Source organism: Malus domestica, chromosome 04 (genome assembly GCF_042453785.1).
Source record: "Malus domestica chromosome 04, GDT2T_hap1".
Classification (NCBI taxonomy): Eukaryota; Viridiplantae; Streptophyta; class Magnoliopsida; order Rosales; family Rosaceae; genus Malus; species Malus domestica.
This window is the reverse complement of record NC_091664.1, coordinates 28,472,520-28,489,521: the sequence shown is the minus strand read 5'-3', so window position 1 is coordinate 28,489,521 and position 17,002 is coordinate 28,472,520. Positions and strand designations below refer to the sequence as shown.

Sequence of the window (17,002 nt, the reverse complement as noted above, 5' to 3'; positions counted from 1 at the left end):
ACACGGGGACAGAGTGCAACACACTCTTACCCTCACACACACACTTTGTTTTTATACTCACACACACACACACACTGCATACACACACACACTGCACACACACACACACTGCATACACACTCACACACACTGCACACACACACACACACTGCATACACACTCACACACACTGCACACACACACACACACACTGCATACACACACACTGCACACACACACACTGCATACACACACACTGCACACACACACACACTGCATACATACATACACACTGCATACATACACACACACACATTGCATACACACTCACACATACACACTGCACACACACATACTGCACATACATACTGCATACACACACACACTGCATACACACTCATTCACACACACACACACTGCATACACACTCATTCACACACACACTGCATACACACACTGCACACAAACACACACACTGCATACACACTCACACACACACTGCACACACACACACTGCATATATACACACACACTGCATACATACTGCATACATACACACACACACTGCATACACACTCACACACACACACTGCACACACACACACTGCACACACATACTGCATACACACACACACACTGCATATACACTCATACACACACACTGCATACACACTCATTCACACACTGCACACACACACACTGCATACACACTCACACACACACACACTGCACACACACACACACTGCATACACACACACACACACACTGCATACATACTGCATACATACACACACACACTGCATACACACTCACACACACACACTGCGCACACACACACTGCACACACATACTGCATACACACACACACTGCATACACACTCATTCACACACACACTGCATACACACTCATTCACACACACACTGCATACATACACACACACACACACACTGCATACACACTCACACTCACACTCACTCACACTCACACATACACACACACTGCACACATACTGCATACACACACACACACACACACTGCATACACACACACACTGCACACACACTCACACTCACACTCACACACACACACACACTCACACTTACATTCACACTCACACACAAACACAGTCACACACACACACACACGGGGACAGAGTGCAACACACTCTTACCCTCACACACACACTCTGTTTTTATACTCACACACACACACACACTGCACACACACACACTGCATACATACTGCATACATACACACACACACACACCATACATACACACACACTGCATACATACTGTGTTTTTATACTCTTTTTTTATACTCACACACACACACACACACACTCACTGCATATACACACACTGCACACACACTCACACTCACACACACACACACTCACACTCACACTTACACTCACACTCACCCACAAACACAGTCACACACACGCACACACGGGGACATAATGCAACACACTAACACACACACACTGCATACACACACACACACACTGCACACACATTCACACTCACACTCACTCACACTCACACTCACACTCACACATACACACACACTGCACACATACTGCATACATACACACACATACACACACTGCATACACACACACACTGCACACACACTCACACTCACACTCACACACACACACTCACACTTACACTCACACTCACACACAAACACAGTCACAGACACACACACACGGGGACAGAGTGCAACACACTCTTACCCTCACACACACACTTTGTTTTTATACTCACACACACACACACACACACTGCATACACACACACACTGCACACACACACACACTGCATACACACACACACTGCATACACACTCACACACACTGCACACACACACACACTGCATACACACTCACACACACTGCACACACACACACACTCCATACACACACACACTGCATACATACATACACACTGCATACATACTGCATACATACACACACACACATTGCATACACACTCACACACACACTGCACACACATACTGCATACACACTCATTCACACACACACTGCATACACACTCATTCACACACACACACACACTGCATACACACACTGCACACACACACACACACTGCATACACACTCACACACACACACACACACTGCATACACACTCACACACACACACTGCACACACACACACTGCACACACACACACACTGCATACATACACACACACTGCATACATACTGCATACATACACACACACACTGCATACACACTCTCACACACACACTGCACACACACACACACTGCATACACACACACACACACTGCATACACACTCATTCACACACACACTGCATACACACTCATTCACACACACACTGCATACACACACTGCACACACACACACACACTGCATACACACTCACACACACACTGCACACACACACACACTGCATACACACACACACACACTGCATACATACTGCATACATACACACACACTGCATACACACTCACACACACACTGCACACACACACACTGCACACACACACAATGCACACACATACTGCATACACACACACACTGCATACACACTCATTCACACACACTGCATACACACTCATTCACACACACACACTGCATATACACACACTGCACACACACTCACACTCACACACACTCACACTCACACTCACACTTACACTCACACTCACCCACAAACACAGTCACACACACACACGGGGACAGAATGCAACACACTAACACACACACACACTGCATACACACACACACTGCACACACACTCACACTCACACTCACTCACACTCACACTTACACTTACACTCACACTCACACACAAACACAGTCACACACACACACACACACGGGGACAGAGTGCAACACACTCTTACCCTCACACACACACACACACACACACACACACTGCACACACACACTACATACACACACACACACTGCATACACACTCATTCACACACACACTGCATACACACTCATTCACACACACACTGCATACACACTCATTCACACACACACTGCACACACACACACACACTGCATACACACTCATTCACACACACACTGCACACACACACACACTGCATACACACTCATTCACACACACACTGCACACACACACACTGCACACACACCTAAATCAAATAACTCAACAATGTTTTGTAACTTATAATCCAAATCAACAATTGACTGGTTAAGAAATTAAAATCTAAAAGCTACAGACCCTAGAAAACCAGAATCAAAAGATATACAAACTTAAAAAGCATGTATCAACCATCAATCGAAGCCCAGAGCAACGGCAAGCTATGATTGAAAATTCTAATCTCAATTTGACCCTAAAAATCAAAACCCTAATTTGTTCAAGTGCAGATGTCTATAATTGAAAATTTATCAAACCCAAAACACCTAAATCAAATAAAGCCCAGTAATATCACGATCTGCAAAAAAAAATCGAAGAAATAATGTCGGATTCGAAGTTTACCAGATGAGGGCGAGCAGGATGGAGTTGAGGGCGAGCAGGACGCAGAGATGAGGATGAGGAGGACGAAGATGAGGGAGCAGGGCAAGGAGGGAGCACGGCGAGGATCGAGGTTAAGCGAGGTTCTCTCTCGCAGGAGCGCATGAGCGCAAGAGGTCTTACGAGTCCGGGGGTGATCGGGGTGCTTCGCTTAGAACTCGTAGTGAGGGGTTTAATCCCAGCGAGTCAGACCTAATCCCATTAAACCTAATCCTGGTGCAGACCAAACAAAGGACTACAGTCCAGTCCAGTCCAGTCCTCCCTAATCCGGTCAAACAAACGGGTCCTAAACAATTGTGAGTCATCACCATCATCATCAATATAAGTAGAAACTGCACATGAAGGAACATTGGACTAATATGCATCATGATTTGCGCATCGGCCACATAACCTCACGAAATATGTGAGAAAAAAAAACACGCATATGGCTAATATGCATACGCAATTGCTCCAATCAACACACACATACCAAGGAACAATATAACTAGGAGAATTAAGAAGTGAATTACTGTAGTAATCGTATTGTCACCCACATTGGCCCTTCTTATGTGTTTTTTATGGATGACTAACGTGTCAAAAAAGTTTCTATTTAAGAATCTTTAAATTGATTAAATGTACGAGAAAATTTTTCGTGTGATAAAAATATTAATCATGTCATCATCACATATTATAATACTTTGATAAGTGGATTACTAAGATATAGCATGTACTCGTAATTTATTTCTAGATATACCATGTTGAAAACCGAATTATATAATGTCACCGACGGTTGAATTTGTGGTGTATTTTAATGGAAGAGGATCCTCTCTTGAGCTCAGGATGGGGATTCTCTTGACCAACGCATCTAGACCGTTCAAAATTAATCTAACGGCTCCAAACAGGCAAGCACTCTAAAAGTTATAATAATTGTAACTGTTGGATTAAATTTGAACGGCCTAGATGAGCTAATCAAAAGAATCTCTATCCTAAGCTCAGGAGAGGATCATCTTCCTATTTTAATAACTAAGTGATGTGTTTTAGGCTTTTTAGCTTTTGCAAGCCACTTTATACGAAGTCTTGAAAGAAGAAAGTGGAAAAGATGACGACTGGCCCATAAATGGCTGTTTTTAAGAGAATCTTTATTGAAATCTGTCTATATTTGTCGGTGTGGAACATGAGGGAATTTAGGCTAATCGCATAGGGCAATTCTCTCAGAATTAACGATGTTAATTTGAGCATCTAATTCAAAACGAATTGTCTTTAACACTTTTAATACTTAGTGAGATTAAAATACAAAAGATCATATTTTTTTATAAAATTAATCGAATCATTCATGTGATCAAGTAGTCCGATTAAAGATGTTCCTTGGTAGGTAGAGTTGAAGTTTCTTCGAAATGACTGGTAAACTATAAGTCAACCTTAGAAATGGAAGAACACAGAATAACTTGGTGAAGTTAAAAGACTTCCACTTTCTCCCACTCAAGGCCAAAAGACGTAAATCAAGATTTCTAGGACAGATTCCAAGAGAAATACTCCGTAGTGATTTGTGACAATTATACAATGTTACGTAATAAAATTTTTACAGTATAAAATTATATTATTGACAAAAAACGTTACAATAGTACCATATTGTTTTGTGTCAATTATATAATATTAAATGTAAACTTTTTACCATATAGAGTTATATTATTGACAAAATACACTACAATTATGCAAGTTAGTCTCAACTTCAAAAAATACTGAAAGACGCATTAAAAAATGGAAGCTTTAACGAAAAGCATTCGGTACTGTTCACTTTAAAGTCAATACCACATTTTTACACTAAAAAGTCAATCCTGATACTATTCACTTTACCCTTTATTTTGTCCTTATCATTAAAACTCAAAGTTTCAAACACTTTTCATTAGTTTTCATTAAAAAATTTGGAGGGTTTGTCTAAAACGCATTGAACAGTGAGCTTCCACTTCGCTATAAATCCCACCAACCCCTCTCACATTCTTCACACTTATCAGCGAAGTGAGATCCTCAAGCCCTTTTTCAAATATTACTTTTTCATATCTTGAAGCAGGCAATGATGCTTCGTGCTCATCTTAAGCATCTCAGTCCCTTGAACTCAGTTGTTGCAGCAGCAGCAAAAACCACCAATCCAGATCGTGCCACGTCAGTCAATGGCAGACCAGGGTTGCTCCAAACGACTGGTCCAATGAAACTACTCCCCGCCGGTTTCTTGTGCATGACTGATGTGGCAAAATCTCAGCCGTTAACTGTGGTTTCATCAACTGCCAAGCCATCCCAGAACATCACCGTTGATCATCACCCAAAAGATGACGACAAGAAGATCAAAGGGACGGTGGTGTTGATGAAGAAGAATGTTTTGGAGCTCAACGACCTCAAAGCTTCATTTCTTGATCGTTTCCATGAGCTGCGGGGTAAAAAAGTTTCACTGCAGCTCATTAGTTCTGTTAATTGCGACCCTGGTAAGAATTTTATTACTAATTTACTTATTTTTAAGTTCACATATTACGTGCATTTTTAGTTTTATGGTTTACTTTTTATTTAATTAGTTTATTAGCTTCAGTTCACAAATATTTGATATTATGGTGCCAAGTAGGTAAATTATTAGTAATGGTTCAGATTTTTTATTTATTTTTTTGTTACAAAGGAGGTTTCAAACCCTGAATCTCTAGCCTACTGATACTCATCGCCTTAGTTGCTCCGGTTTTTTGTGTTAAGAAAACAAATTTGGAGGAATTATAATCCAAAATTTTCGGCTTTTAACTTGATATGTTATTGTAGAAAATGGGTTGCAAGGAAAGGTTGGAAAGGCAGCATATTTGGAAGATTGGATTACCAAAATCACTCCTTTAACAGCTGAGGAGAATGCATTTGACATTACTTTCGATTGGGACGAGGAGATTGGAGTCCCGGGAGCATTTATAATTAGAAATGAGCATCACAGTGAGTTCTACTTGAAGTCTCTCACACTCGAAGATGTTCCTGGCGAAGGTCGAGTCCACTTTGTTTGCAACTCGTGGGTGTACCCTGCTAAAAAGTACAAAAAGGACCGTGTTTTCTTTGCTAACAAGGTAAACAAATTATGTTTTAGCTGATAGACTGCTTTGTTATGCTAGAAATAATGAGAAGGTTCGTTTCAATTGCTCAATAGTCTCCGGTACAGCTACACGTAGGGTTTACGAATTGTATGCTGAAGTAACCAATTGAACTATAAATTTGCGCAGACGTATCTTTCAAGTGATACACCAGTGCCATTACAGAAGTTCAGAGAAGAAGAGCTCGAAAACTTGAGAGGAGACGACGATGATGAAAAAAGAGAGCTTGAGGAATGGGACAGGGTTTATGGCTATGCCTACTACAATGATTTGGGGAAACCAGATAAGGGACCAGAATATGCGCGTCCAATTCTCGGAGGGTCTAGTGAGTTTCCTTATCCTCGCAGGGGAAGAACCGGAAGACAGGCAACTGAAAAAGGTCAGTCAATTTTCCCTATCTCTCAGTCAGTCAAATGAAAAAAACGTATTTGATATGACTAATTTGCTATAATCTTAACAGATCCTAAGAGTGAGAGCCCCATGATGCTTATCATGAGCATATTTGTATACGTTCCAAGAGACGAAAGATTTGGTCACTTAAAGATGTCAGACGCGATTGCTTATGCCGTGAAATCGCTATCTCAGCTCGTTAAGCCTGATGAGCTAGCAACTCTAGTTGCCACCCAAAACGAGTTTGGAAGCTTGAAAGATGTACTTAAACTCTACGAAGGAGGGATAGAGTTGCCCAAAGGTTTACTGAAATCTGTTAGGAATAACATCCCTGTAGAGACAATCAAGGAACTTTTTCGAACTGATGGTGAAAAATTCCTGAAGTTTCCCGTGCCTCAAGTGATCAAAGGTATAACTAAGTATATGATGCAGCCACTTTCTTTTGTTAATATGAGTTTAATGACAATTTTCGTTCTCTTTGGGAAATTTTTATTAGCTTCCATGTAAGACCTTACTTTCGATGTAACGTCTTTCTTTTGCCTGACTGGTCTTTGAATGATTTGTATTAGAGGATAAATCAGCATGGAGAACTGATGAAGAATTTGCAAGAGAAATGCTGGCAGGCATAAATCCTGTGTCAATTCGCCGTCTCCAAGTAAGCTGTTGTCTACATTTGTTTTGAAGAATATGAGACACCAGAGATTTTACGTTTGGACTATATTAACTTCGACTTTTCATCCCTGATCATTATTATTTACTGAATAAACTGCAGGAGTTTCCGCCTGCTAGCAAGCTAGATCGAAAAGCATATGGGGATCAAACTAGTCGAATAACCAAAGAACAAATAGCTCATAACTTGAAAGGACTCAGCATAGATGAGGTAATTCTATTGACTAGTTTGTTTCGAAATTGAGTTTGAACCAAGTAGTCCTGAGGTTGCTTTGCAAGTTTGCAACCTTTTAGCTCGTTATATCATATTTGAAATAATTACTGAAAATTACTTTCTGCAACAGGCAATCGATAACAACAAATTATTCATATTAGACCACCATGATTCAATAATGCCGTACCTGAGGAGGATAAACGCAACTTCAACGAAAACATATGCAAGCAGGACACTCCTCTTCTTACAAGATGACGGGACTTTGAAGCCATTAGCTATTGAATTAAGCTTGCCGCACCCCGATGGAGATCAATTTGGTTGCACTAGCAACGTCTATACTCCCTCTAGCCAAGGTGTCGAGAGTTCCATTTGGCAACTTGCTAAAGCTTACGTGGCTGTGGTTGACTCTGGTTATCATCAGCTCATCAGTCACTGGTATAGCACTCGAAAAAAGCCTAGCAAATAAGTTCAAAAATTATTTTTTTTCCAAATGAAACTTTAAATGTGCTCTTTTTTGTCGCAGGTTGACAACTCATGCAGCGATGGAGCCATTTATTATAGCAACAAATAGGCAGTTGAGCGTGCTTCACCCGATTCATAAACTCCTTCATCCTCACTTTCGTGACAATATGAATGTAAATGCACTCGCTCGACAAGTTCTCATTAACGCTGGTGGAATACTAGAGGCAACACTCTTTCCTGCAAAGTTTTCAATGGAATGGTCGTCTGCAATGTATAAGAATTGGGTTTTTCCTGAACAAGCGCTCCCCGTAGATCTGATCAAAAGGTAAATCTTATGACAGTAATATTAATCATATGTGCATTGCCATTTAGAAACAAAGATGATAGCGCTTAAGGTAACTAAGTATCTACCCTTTGCTTTGTTCAGAGGAATGGCAGTTGAAGATTCAAGCTCCTCGCACGGCGTGCGTTTACTGATAGAAGACTATCCATTTGCTGCAGATGGGCTTGAGATATGGTCGGCAATCAAAACATGGGTTAAAGACTACTGCTCCTTCTACTATAAAACTGACGAAACCGTCCAAAAGGACTCGGAACTCCAGTCCTGGTGGAAGGAACTCCGCGAGGAAGGTCACGGTGACAAGAAAGATGAGCCCTGGTGGCCTAAAATGCAGACTCGCGAAGAGCTGATAGAATCGTGCACCATCATCATATGGATTGCTTCAGCCCATCATGCAGCAATCAATTTTGGGCAGTACCCTTATGGTGGATACCCCCCAAACCGGCCAAGCATAAGCCGACGGTTCATGCCTGAAGAAGGCGCTCCTGAATACGAGGAGCTCAAGACAGACCCCGAAAAGGAATTTTTGAAAACAATGACACCTGAGCTGCAGACCCTTCTTGGCATGGCCTCAATTGAAATCCTGTCAAGGCACTCGGCTGATGAGGTTTATCTGGGGCAGAGAGACTCCGCAGAATGGACAACGGACGCAGACATACTGCAAGCTTCTGAAAATTTTAGAAAGAAACTGAAAGAAGCTGAGGAAAGCATGAAGAGAAAGAACAAGGATGAGAAGCTGAAGAACCGCGCTGGACCGGCAAAGATGCCATACACTTTGCTCTATCCTTCCAGTGAGGCCGGACTTACTGGCAAGGGAATTCCCAACAGTGTCTCGATCTAATGCTTCTCTTTTTTGTATCCGAGTCCTTTGTCAGAATAAAACCAAACTTGTCCATGTAATTACTCTGCAGACAATGAATTAAATGGTCATCAATTCGCTTTTGTTCGCCTTGTCTTCCTCCATATTTAAATTTCACCGGAGAGCGATCAATGTACAAATTTCAACCTGGAATCCAGCTCTCAGCAACAAGCAGGGTGGCTTCTTCATCGCCGCCGTCCTCCTCCGTCTTCTTCAACACATGGGATGCTCAGACCATAGATTAAAAAATGGCCCATTTTCCCCGATGTTTAGGAATGATCAGGCTACCGACAAATCGAAATGCTTCTCTCAGGCAAGTGGGAGACACAACTGGCAAGACTTAGAGCAACTCCAGCGGAAGCTAGAGCCCAATGGACCGGCGACAGAAATGACCCAATAGTAGCCCCAGCAATCTGCTCCAGCCCATGCGAGCAATGGGGATCTGGGGAAGGATTTGGATCCTCTCATGAGCTAATGGAGAGGATCCTCCTGACCAATCATCTTAGGCTGTTGGATTTTTATCCAACGATAATAATTATAGCCATTGGATAAAAATTCAACGGTCCATGATGATTAATTAGGAGGATCCTCTCCATTAGCTCAGGAGAAGATCCAAATCCTCTAGGGAAGCCCAAGTGAGAGGCCCGGCTCGAATTGGTGGCCTGAGAGCCTGATGCCACGTGATGTAATGACGTCAGTTATATTATAAAATTATTAAAAAATATTAAAAAAAAGCAATAAGTAATGTAAAAAATAAATAAATATTGTAAAAATTAAAAAATATATGTAAAAAATTAATAAAAAATCCGAAAAAAAATTTAAAAATTAAAAAAAAAATTTAATTTTTCTATAAATATCTTATCATTATCTTCCACCTTACACCATAATTTTATATTTTCTCAAATACTTTGGGTTGTAATTTCTTATTTAATGAAACATGGTACAACAAGATCGATTAAAAATTATATCCGAAATTTGAAATAAAATTATTTTTTATTATTTTATAGAATAAAAAATACTAATATTTTATTATCTATTATCATGACTATTCAGTTTAGAGGTGAGAATGCAAAAAGCAATTATTGTTCACCGGAGGAGTTCAATAATGAATTGTCCTAAGGAACCTTTTCAACGCTGGAGTTGCTCTTCTGCATTCTTAATATGCATGTTCATACCTATTACATGTAAACTCTCTTCGCATTCCCATTGAAAATTTTGACCACTTACTTTGGAATTTGTATATCTTAATATTTTAGTTACAGGAGAACCTTCCTATGTACGACCAGGAAACAGAAAACAAAACCTCAGCCGTACGACCAAGATGCCTAAGCACCAAATTCAAAAGAGAAATCAAACCAAGAAGTCTAAAGAGGCAAAACTAATTCAATTAGGTATTTAAAAGATTTTAAGAGAGTTTACAAATTCAAGGGTATTGAATCAAGATTTTAAAAGAATTCATGGAAGTTCATGGGTATTAAATCAAAATTTTAAAAGAGTTCATAAAACTCGATAGAAATTTGGATGTATTCAATCAGGATTGTAAAGTAGTTCATAATACTCCATGTCTATTTAATTAGGAATTGATTTTAAACTTATAAAAAATTAATGATTTTGATGGATTTAAAAGGGTTTGAGGAAATTAGGATGCTCATTATGTGGTTTAACCAAACTCCCCCTCCCCATAGTGTAAAAATATCGGTGTACTCAAAACAAAAAAAAAAGCATTTGAGGAAATTCTACCAATGGTCCCTCAATTTTAACTTAATTGGAGTAATGGTTCCTTAACTAAAAATGTGACCATTGGTCTCTTAAATCATTAAAACATGCAACTATGGTCATTTTCATCAACTCTGTTAGAATTTCCGTCAAAATGAGTCACATGCGTGGCACATGAGGCTGAATCAAGGGGCAAGAAAATTGGAGCAATGGTCCCTCAACTTTAACCCAATTGAAGAAATGGTCTCTCAACTTTAACCTAATTAGAGCAATGATCTTTTAACTCTAATCCAATTGTAGCAATGGTTCTTCTAACATGACTCATTTTGACTGAAGTTCTAACGGAGTTGACAAAAATGACCATAGATGCATGTTTTGATGAGTTAAGGAACCAATGGTCACAAATTTTTATTTGAACGATTATTGCTCCAATTGAGTCAAAATTGAGGAATCATTGCTAAAATTTTCTCAAATCCTTTTATTGTGTATTTAAGACTTTAAAAATCAGACATCTCCCTCCTAATTTTGAATGAATTCACAATCTATAAAACACCATCAAATTTCACGAATTTATAACTTTTTTAAGATCTTTCAAAATCTCAAATTGAATAGACCCTAATTCTTAATATTAGAAAAAGACTGGATGTTTAAGTATACTGTAGTTGAGTCAACCCCTGGAAAAAGAAATAAATTTTGGATAGAATAAGTTGGTGAAGTGTAAACAAAGAAGACCACCACATGAGGCCTAAAGACTGACCTGGACACCCAAGTCTATTTTTTATGAGTACTGGACGACTATATTGTACACTACACGCATATATGTACATATATATATATAATCATCATGGGATGATTCAGTGATTAGAGATGAATTTCATATTCGTATTCTACATGGCACGATCTGAGTTTGATTTCCGGCATTAGTGAATTGCACAATGGTGGCCAGGAAAAGACTAAAATGTCTCTAAGTGTTTCAAGACCCCAGAAAAGTGAACTGATGTAGCAAAGCCACCAGCTGGTCATCTTTTTAACAAGAATATATACATATATATACACACGCATACATACATTGAACAGTGAACTCATAAATCCTATAAATGTACCACAATCACACATCCTTCTCTCACATTCTTCTCACTGAGTGAAAAGTTCAGACCTTCTACATATTTTCAACTTATAATTTTTAGTTCTTGAAGCAGACAAAGATGCTGCATTGCAAGCATCTCAATCCTTTGAGCTTCAAGGTGAACACACTTGTTGCAGCAACATCCAACACACCAGTTCTGTTGCCTATGAGTGCTATGAAATTGCCTGGTTTCTGGTCGATGACCGATGTCACGAGATCTCCTCGAACGTTGACTTCAGCTTCGGCAGCTGCCAAGGCATCCCAGAACACCACTACCGTTGATGATCCACGCCTCAGAGAAATGGAGAAAGAGAAAACCAAAACTGAGGCCGGTCGCGAGGGCAAGAAGATCAAAGGAAGAGTGGTGTTGATGAAGAAGAATTTTCTCGGTTTTAATGACCTTAAAGCGTCGGTTCTGGATCGTGTGCACGAGCTGTTTCGCAAAGGGGTTTCGCTGCGGCTCATTAGTTCTGGTGAGAATACAACTTTGTTCTTTTAGTTTACTTCTTCATTAAAGAAAGTTGCATTACATTTTCATACCAGAAGACCCTGAAAAGAGAAAACAGAACTTCTCGATTTTAAACAACGAAAAAAGCACAGTTTGGAGGTCTTATGGCCGAACTTTTTGAGTTTTTGAATTCGATCTGTTTTTGTAGGAACTGAATTGCAAGGAGAAGTTGGAAAGGCGGCGTATTTGGAAAATTGGGTTAACACAATCACACCTTTAACAGCAGAGGAGATTACATTTGACGTTAGTTTCGATTGGGATAAGAAGATTGGAGTCCCAGGAGCACTCATAATTAGAAACGAGCATCACAGTGAGTTCTACTTGAAGTCTGTCACACTTGAAGATGTTCCTGGCGAAGATCGTGTCCACTTTGTTTGCAATTCATGGGTCTACCCAGCTAAAAAGTACCAAAAAGACCGTGTTTTCTTTGCTAACAAGGTAAACAAATTATGGGATGAAAGCATGCAGTTCTAACTTCAAATCCAATTTAAGAATCAGTGTATATTTCTGTGCGACAACATAGTCATTTAGTTGTATCTCATGCTAAAAATACTGAAAACCGTCATTTCAATTGCGCGCCAGTTTGGGGTAATGTGTGCAAAAAGTAACAGATTGACTTGTGTATTTTGTGCAGACATATCTTTCAGGTGATACACCTGGGACATTAAAGAAATTTAGAGAAGAAGAGCTAGAAAACTTGAGAGGAGATAATGAAATAAGAGAGCTCAAGGAATGGGACAGGGTCTATGGCTATGCGTACTACAATAATTTGGGGAATCCAGACAAGAGTCAGGAGTATGCGCGTCCAGTTCTTGGAGGGCCTATTAATCCTTATCCTCGCAGGGGAAGAACAGGAAGACGACCAACAAAAAAAGGTTAGTCAATAAGAGTTCAGTTTTCCAGTCACTGCTCAACTTCGTTTTCTTATTTTCTGTCATTCACGGATGTTGTCTTTATAGATTGCGACACTGAGAGCCGGCTAAACTTTTTTATGAGCATGTATGTATATGTTCCAAGAGATGAACAATTCGGTTCCATAAAGATGTCAGATTTGCTTGCTTACACCCTGAAATCTGTAGCTCAGTTCCTTAAACCTGGGCTACATTCTTGGCTAGCTTCTCAACTTGGTGGGAAGAAGGAGTTCGACAACTTTCAAGACGTACTTAAACTCTATAAAGGAGGAATAGAGTTGCCTGATGGTTTGATTAAATTTATTAGGGATAGGATACCTGCAGAGATGGTCAAGGAACTTTTTCGAACTGATGGCGAAAAATTCCCCAAATTCCCAATGCCTCAAGTGATCAAAGGTATATAGAATGTAGCATATAGTGGTTTCATCTAAAATCTTTCCATTTTATGTGCCTTCACACGCCGGCTGCTTTCTTTTACCTGACTGGGGTCTCTAAATGATTTGTATTAGAGGATGATTTAGCATGGAGAACCGACGAAGAATTCGCAAGAGAAATGCTGGCTGGAGTAAATCCTGTAGCCATACGTCGTCTCGAGGTAATCTTAAGCTTTAATGATAATGTCTACGTTTTTCATAGAGAAAATTGAACACTAGACAAGTTACATTAACATGAATTATCCACTCTCACTTGTCAGCGTGAATCGTTACTAATTCTGAATAAACTGCAGGAATTTCCACCTGTTAGCAACCTTGACCGAAAACTATATGGGGATCAAACTAGTAAGATAAACAGAGAACACATAGAACATAACTTAAATGGACTCAGCATAGATGAGGCAATCAAGAACAACAAGCTATTCATATTAGACCACCATGATACATTGATGCCGTACCTGAGGCGTATAAATGAAACTTCCACCAAAATATATGCAAGCAGGACCCTCCTCTTCTTACAAGATGATGGGACTTTGAAGCCATTAGCTATTGAATTAAGCTGGCCGCATGACGACGGAGATCAATTTGGCTGCGAAAGCGAAGTCTATACTCCCTCTAGCCAAGGCGTCGAGAGTTCCATTTGGCAACTTGCTAAAACTTATGTCGCTGTAAATGACTCCGGTTTTCATAACCTCGTCAGCCACTGGTATAACACTGTCATAGAAATCCTAGCAAACAATTTCGTAACATTTTTTTTCTTCTGAATGCATCTTGAGTATGTTCTTGTTTTGTTGCAGGTTGAGAACTCATGCAGTGATTGAGCCATTTGTCATAGCAACAAATAGGCAGTTGAGCGTGCTTCACCCAATTCACAAACTTCTGCATCCTCACTTTCACGACACAATGTACGTAAATGCAGTCGCTAGACAGATTCTTGTTAATGCCGGTGGACTCCTAGAGAAAACAGTCTTTCCTGAAAAATTTTCAATGGAATGGTCATCTGCGATATATAAGAACTGGATTTTTCCCGAACAAGCGCTTCCTGTGGATCTGATCAAAAGGTAAAATCTAATGAATAGTAGCATCTATAGTTCAATGAATTTTGGGACAAAGTTACAGGAAGTAAGAGCTAAGAGACAATGTCATAGGTAAAAATTAACAAGAATGTTGAAAGCATTGATGGTAATTAAGTTTCTACCCTTTGCTTTGTTCAGAGGGATGGCAGTTGAAGATCCAAGCTCTCCACACGGCGTGCGGTTACTGGTTGAAGACTATCCATATGCTGCAGATGGTCTTGAGGTATGGTCTGCAATAAAAACATGGGTTAAAGACTATTGCTCCTTCTACTATAAAACTGACAAGGCAGTTCAAATGGACACTGAACTCAAGTCCTGGTGGAAGGAACTCCGCGAGGAAGGTCATGGCGACAAGAAAGATGAGCCATGGTGGCCTAAAATGCAGACGCGTGATGAGTTGATAGAATCATGCACCACTATCATATGGATTGCTTCAGCTCTTCATGCAGCAGTTAACTACGGCCAGTATCCTTATGGTGGATACTTCCTGAACCGACCAAGCATAAGCCGGCGTTTCATGCCAAAAGAAGGCACTCCGGAGTATGAGAAGCTCAAGAAAAACCCTAACAAAGTATTCTTGGAAACGTTTGCACCTCACCTGCAGACACTTCTTGGCATGGCCTTGATCGAAGTCTTATCAAGGCACCCGGCTGATGAGGTTTATCTCGGGAGGAGAGAAACCGCGGCATGGACAACGGACACATACATACTGCAAGCTTCTGAGAAGTTTAGAAAGAAGCTGGAAGAAATTGAGGAAAAAATTAGAAATATGAACAATGATGAGAAACTAAAAAACCGCATTGGGCCGGCGAAGATCCCATACACTTTAATGTATCCTTCCAGTGAGGCTGGACTCACTGGCAAGGGAATTCCCAACAGTGTGTCAATCTAAAGCTTCTCTAATTGCAGATGCAGGTGTAGTCACATTGGATAGAGTAGATGTGCTCCCACTTATGCCTCAAATTCAAATCCCTTTCCCGCAGTTTAAATAAATTTCAAGTATATTGCTTGTATCCAAAAAATAGTCTCTATTATGTATTTCACTCATCATATTCTTTGCTTGCTATATCTAAATATTTTTTGTCCGAATAATTCCAGAAAATTGTTCAATGTTGATGTAGTGAAAATTTTTACTATGAAAACACTTGTTTGCTCTAACATGAAATAATTATTGAGGTCGTAATGAATCCAACTGTTTAATAGCGATGGACAGAAAATTGTGTAACAGTTTTGTAGCAAGCAACCGAAGATCCTAAAAGGTGTCATATTAGACAATCTAAATGTTAAAATTTTGTCCATACATGTTTACACAAGTATATTAAGATGACGGTGGTTATTAGGTAAAGTGAAATATCTATCAACGAATCACACATGGCCAATATAAATCAGAAGACATAAACAAAGGATTTGGACAACTAATAAGAGGCAAAAAAAGTGTCACTAGAGAATCTAATATTTGCTAAAATGTCATTCGAAAGTCTAATACTGCTAAAGCTTGTATAAAATTTTACTATAAACTAATCTAAATCACGAAAGAATTCGAACGCAAACGCGTAGGTTTGAAAAGATATCCACTCCAATTAACGTGAATACACGTCTGCTAAAAAAATGGTTGACGTTGCTTGAATCATAAACAATGCAAAAATGTCAATCCCAGAAATAGAAAACAATAAGTGGA

At 39.8% G+C, this 17,002-nt stretch overlaps 2 protein-coding genes across 2 annotated transcripts; both read left to right on the top strand.

Moving 5' to 3' along the window:
* The first annotated feature begins 5,580 nt into the window (after positions 1-5,580).
* On the top strand, positions 5,581-9,535 carry LOC103433947 (probable linoleate 9S-lipoxygenase 5). Its single transcript, NM_001294097.1, is given in 9 exon segments — positions 5,581-5,986; positions 6,306-6,595; positions 6,749-6,998; positions 7,080-7,418; positions 7,579-7,664; positions 7,782-7,889; positions 8,023-8,327; positions 8,416-8,679; positions 8,782-9,535. Coding segments are annotated over 9 exon segments (2,802 nt in total).
* A 2,814-nt stretch (positions 9,536-12,349) lies between these two features.
* On the top strand, positions 12,350-16,416 carry LOC103433946 (probable linoleate 9S-lipoxygenase 5). The gene is made up of 8 exons (XM_070820846.1): positions 12,350-12,868; positions 13,052-13,341; positions 13,538-13,778; positions 13,863-14,210; positions 14,324-14,409; positions 14,542-14,954; positions 15,046-15,309; positions 15,463-16,416. Exons 1-8 carry the CDS (start codon positions 12,475-12,477, stop codon positions 16,214-16,216), a joined length of 2,790 nt encoding a protein of 929 aa, XP_070676947.1. The 5' UTR covers positions 12,350-12,474; the 3' UTR covers positions 16,217-16,416.
* The last annotated feature ends 586 nt before the right edge of the window (positions 16,417-17,002 follow it).

What these genes read in the sequence shown, in the direction of transcription:
- LOC103433946 (XM_070820846.1), top strand. Translation starts at nt 12,475, where the DNA reads ATGCTGCATTGCAAGCATCTCAATCCTTTGAGCTTCAAGGTGAACACA. An exon ending in GTGTTTTCTTTGCTAACAAG is followed by an intron (nt 13,342 to 13,537) that starts GTAAACAAATTA and finishes TATTTTGTGCAG; the next exon opens with ACATATCTTTCAGGTGATAC. An exon ending in AATGCCTCAAGTGATCAAAG is followed by an intron (nt 14,211 to 14,323) that starts GTATATAGAATG and finishes GATTTGTATTAG; the next exon opens with AGGATGATTTAGCATGGAGA.